Raw genomic sequence first — 3644 nt, forward strand, 5'->3', positions numbered from 1 at the left:
AAGCTAAGGCTAACTAATACCCAAATTAAAATGCCAGTGCACAACTACATAAGATACCGATCATTCATGCAAAGTTTCAATGAAATCCACACGTTAGTTAGTTGAGGAATTGCGCGGACAAGTTACTGTGGATGACAGACAGACAGACACACGCCATGTGTCCTCCAAGAAAGATGAATGAAAAACTCACATATGTGATTCCACCTGTATAAGATTGGTAGTTTATACAGGATGCCAACATTGCGTTATACCGCACCTTACAGCTGTTGCGTCCTTCTTACAATTATCGATTCTGTTATAAGTCAAACAAGTGGAACTCCATCTTGGCCCAAGCTTATTTTAAAACAGAAGGAGGGATGGGTCAAACCCTCTTGATTATATGACAACAGAACTTTAATGGAGCACTCATTTATTTCCTTTACCTTTTTATTACTTTAACCTCAGATACTAACAAACTCAACATCAGAGTCAATCACACACACATTCTCAAAGCGAGAACCGAGGAAGTGACAGCGAACCAACAAGGCACATAAATGATCATATTAAAAAACACCAACCTTCATATCATACAAAGTTGTAGCCTATTGCCTTAATGCGATCATGATTGTGACCATACAACTTGCCCATATCCGTCATAAACATGCATATCTGGAAACAATCAGTTGAAAGTGTGTCCGTCAGCAGTCGATATATCTCAGGTTGGTCATGCAATAAGATAAAAAAAAACTATATCTTGTACATCAGGGACCAAATTCCAAACATGCTCTACTGGTATCTTAACTTGTTGTAAAATATAGCACTGATGTAACTTTTAGGTATTAGTTTATGCTCAAAACCTCTAATGTAGGCATATTGACAAGGCTCTGTTGTATCTTTGATTATCTTAAACATGCCAGATTTCACGGAGTGAGACAAAACCTTACGGATGTTCACCTCTGTTAAAGTCTCACGGCGCGGGACATGAATTTACGGAAAGTCCTCAAAGTCTCACGTTTTTCCTATTGTTGTTTACTCGAGATAGAAAATGGTTTTGATCTGAATGCTAAAATATTTAATTTAAAAGTTCTGATGCAGAACACAGTTTGCTTTTCTTTCACAGCTGATTATTACTGTCCTCTTGTTTGAACAAAGACAACTATAATCCTTATAAACACATCAAAATCCCCAGTTCAAAGTTTATGTCTCCTATCTTGAACTTCAGTAGTACTGTGGCTGCTGTGAATATTGACCTTGCCAACTGAACTGCGAAATTTAAAGTAAAATTTGCTTTTGCAGTTCATCTAAATTAATTATGTGTGCCATATGTAAACCATATTTAATATAAACAAAAACATCTGCCAAAATCAAAGCAAAGTTTCTTACTTAATGAAGTTTTTTGTCGTGAAACACGCTGCGAATAAAACCTCCCTTATTTGAGCCTCAATTCCCTTAAAATGGTTGTAAACTCACAGAATGGTCTTCAAGAATTCTGGCATGCGTCTGATACAAACCACCAGACTGAAATGCATGTATCACCAACTAAGGTGGCAAGTTGAAGCTTGGTGAAAACCTCGACTATTTGTCAGCATTACGAAATACCTACCAGCTTGACACCGTGTTAATACTAAGGGAACACACGCCAGGTACTATCCTACAGGATGACGTAATGTGTTATTATTTGTCTCTGTATTATCCTGGTATTACCATCATACTTTATGCCATGCATCATTCTACACGGTCGGCCTGATGTACATAGGGTTCAAGCTATAATTATCAACGCAGATGGGCGATATTTCAAGATGATAAGTGTCCATTTCAGCAATGTGACAATAGCTTACTTTATCTTTGTCTAGACGGACTAAAAGACTATGTAATGACACATGAAGCAAGAAATGAATGTTCATCAATGGTGAAGCCTGAATTAGCATCCAATATGCCCCCATTTGTCTGTCTAGCTCGTTAAATTTAAACCATATCGTATTTCCTTAGGCCCAATAATTAACGTGAGATATATAGGCCTGCATATCGAATGTCAAGTGGGAGAAAAAATCCTCTTCACTCAAAACTGGCGGCTTTTCCAATATACGTCAGGAAAATCAAATTACAGTTTATTTGTCATTCGCACGCCGAGTAACATTTTGAAAAAAACTATATTGTTTGTTGATTCACGATTGATATTCTAAGATGGAACATCCAATTATAACATTTATCACAATTATGAAATATTACACCACATCCTGTACATGTTTTTTGTTAGGCAGACGTTATAATCAGAAATGTTCTTGACATCGCTTGTTGCCTCCCTATTTGTCCTGTATAATTATGTATCATCATCGACAATGCTTGTAAATAAGTAGCAAGGCTTAATTGTACTTACTTGTTCTTTTGTAGAAATGGGTGAAGATCGACCTTTGGTGAACTTCACAGACTACACGATCAGATCAATAGAGCAACATCAGGACTATCCCGCCATACTGGTGGTCATGTGCCTTTTGAGTATTTTCAGTGTAGCAGGAACTGTTGGAAACGCCTTCGTTATATATGTATTCTCTAAACAGCGTGATAAGCCCACCTCTACCATGTTTATCATCACCTTGGCTGCTACCGACTTCTTCACGTGTCTCTGTATCGTTCCTCACACGATGGTATGGGAATACCTCAGTAAGCGCATGCAGTATGACGCCATTTGTAAAATATACAATTTTCTAATCACATCAAACGTTCCGTTTTCTTTCTTCATCATGGTAGCTATTGCCTTTGACCGATATTTTAAAATTTGCCGACCTTGGACACATGCAATGGATCCTCCAGTAGCGAAACGTGTCATCGTTGGTTTATTAATATTCGCGTTGTCCCTTGGTATCATACCATCGTTTTCCTATGGAATTTACGAACGAAAAGATTCAGTTAACACTACGCTGGAGGTGGTTGACGTTTCCGAATATTCCGCAGTAAGCGGTGATATTTCAATGACAACTACGCCTTTAGTAAATTACTCATCATATGACTCTTCAAATAGAGATAAATTATCAAACGCAACAGGCAAACCACTTGCATACTATTATGGGATGTGTGTGGTATCAGAACGCTACTTTAGTATTGAAGTAAGAATGTTTTACCAGAAAATATACGCTTCGTTGTTCCTGATCGCTTCCATACTGGTTGCGATTCTCTATGGGTTGATTTTCAAATCATTGATGACACGACGAGCTAGGAAATTAAAAAACTCAATGTCGAACGGAAACACCTGTAAATCGCAGGTCAATCAAACGTCTACCGCCAGTCAGACGTGTATCAGTAGCTCCCGGTTTGTCACCAATGAAGAACAGAAGGCGACAGGTGACACGTCAAACGAATCGCTCATGCCTCGTAAACCTCCGCTACAGTCAAACAAGGACAGGGAACGAGAGAAGATAAAGACCGTTCGGGAGAAACAAAGAATAGCAAATATTAAGACAGCTGGAATTCTCTTCATTGTCACAGCTGTTTTTATTGCGGCGTTTTTGCCGGCATGGTTAATGGCTGTGCGTATGATACCGGCCAACATGATTCTCTTCTACATGTACTTTAGCTACAATGTGGCCAATCCAATCATTTATGCTTTTTTCAATCGTGCATTTAGAGCGGAGATGAAGAATGTTATACACTGTAAAAAATCTTATTAA

At 38.3% G+C, this 3644-nt stretch overlaps 1 protein-coding gene across 1 annotated transcript; it reads left to right on the plus strand.

The window, feature by feature from the left end:
* Positions 1–2372: 2372 nt before the first annotated feature.
* LOC110449064 (probable G-protein coupled receptor No18) lies at positions 2373–3644 on the plus strand. The gene has a single exon (XM_021495650.1). It carries the CDS (start codon positions 2373–2375, stop codon positions 3642–3644), a length of 1272 nt encoding a protein of 423 aa, XP_021351325.1.

This window comes from Mizuhopecten yessoensis, unplaced genomic scaffold, assembly GCF_002113885.1.
Source record: "Mizuhopecten yessoensis strain PY_sf001 unplaced genomic scaffold, ASM211388v2 scaffold4449, whole genome shotgun sequence".
Taxonomy (NCBI): Eukaryota; Metazoa; Mollusca; class Bivalvia; order Pectinida; family Pectinidae; genus Mizuhopecten; species Mizuhopecten yessoensis.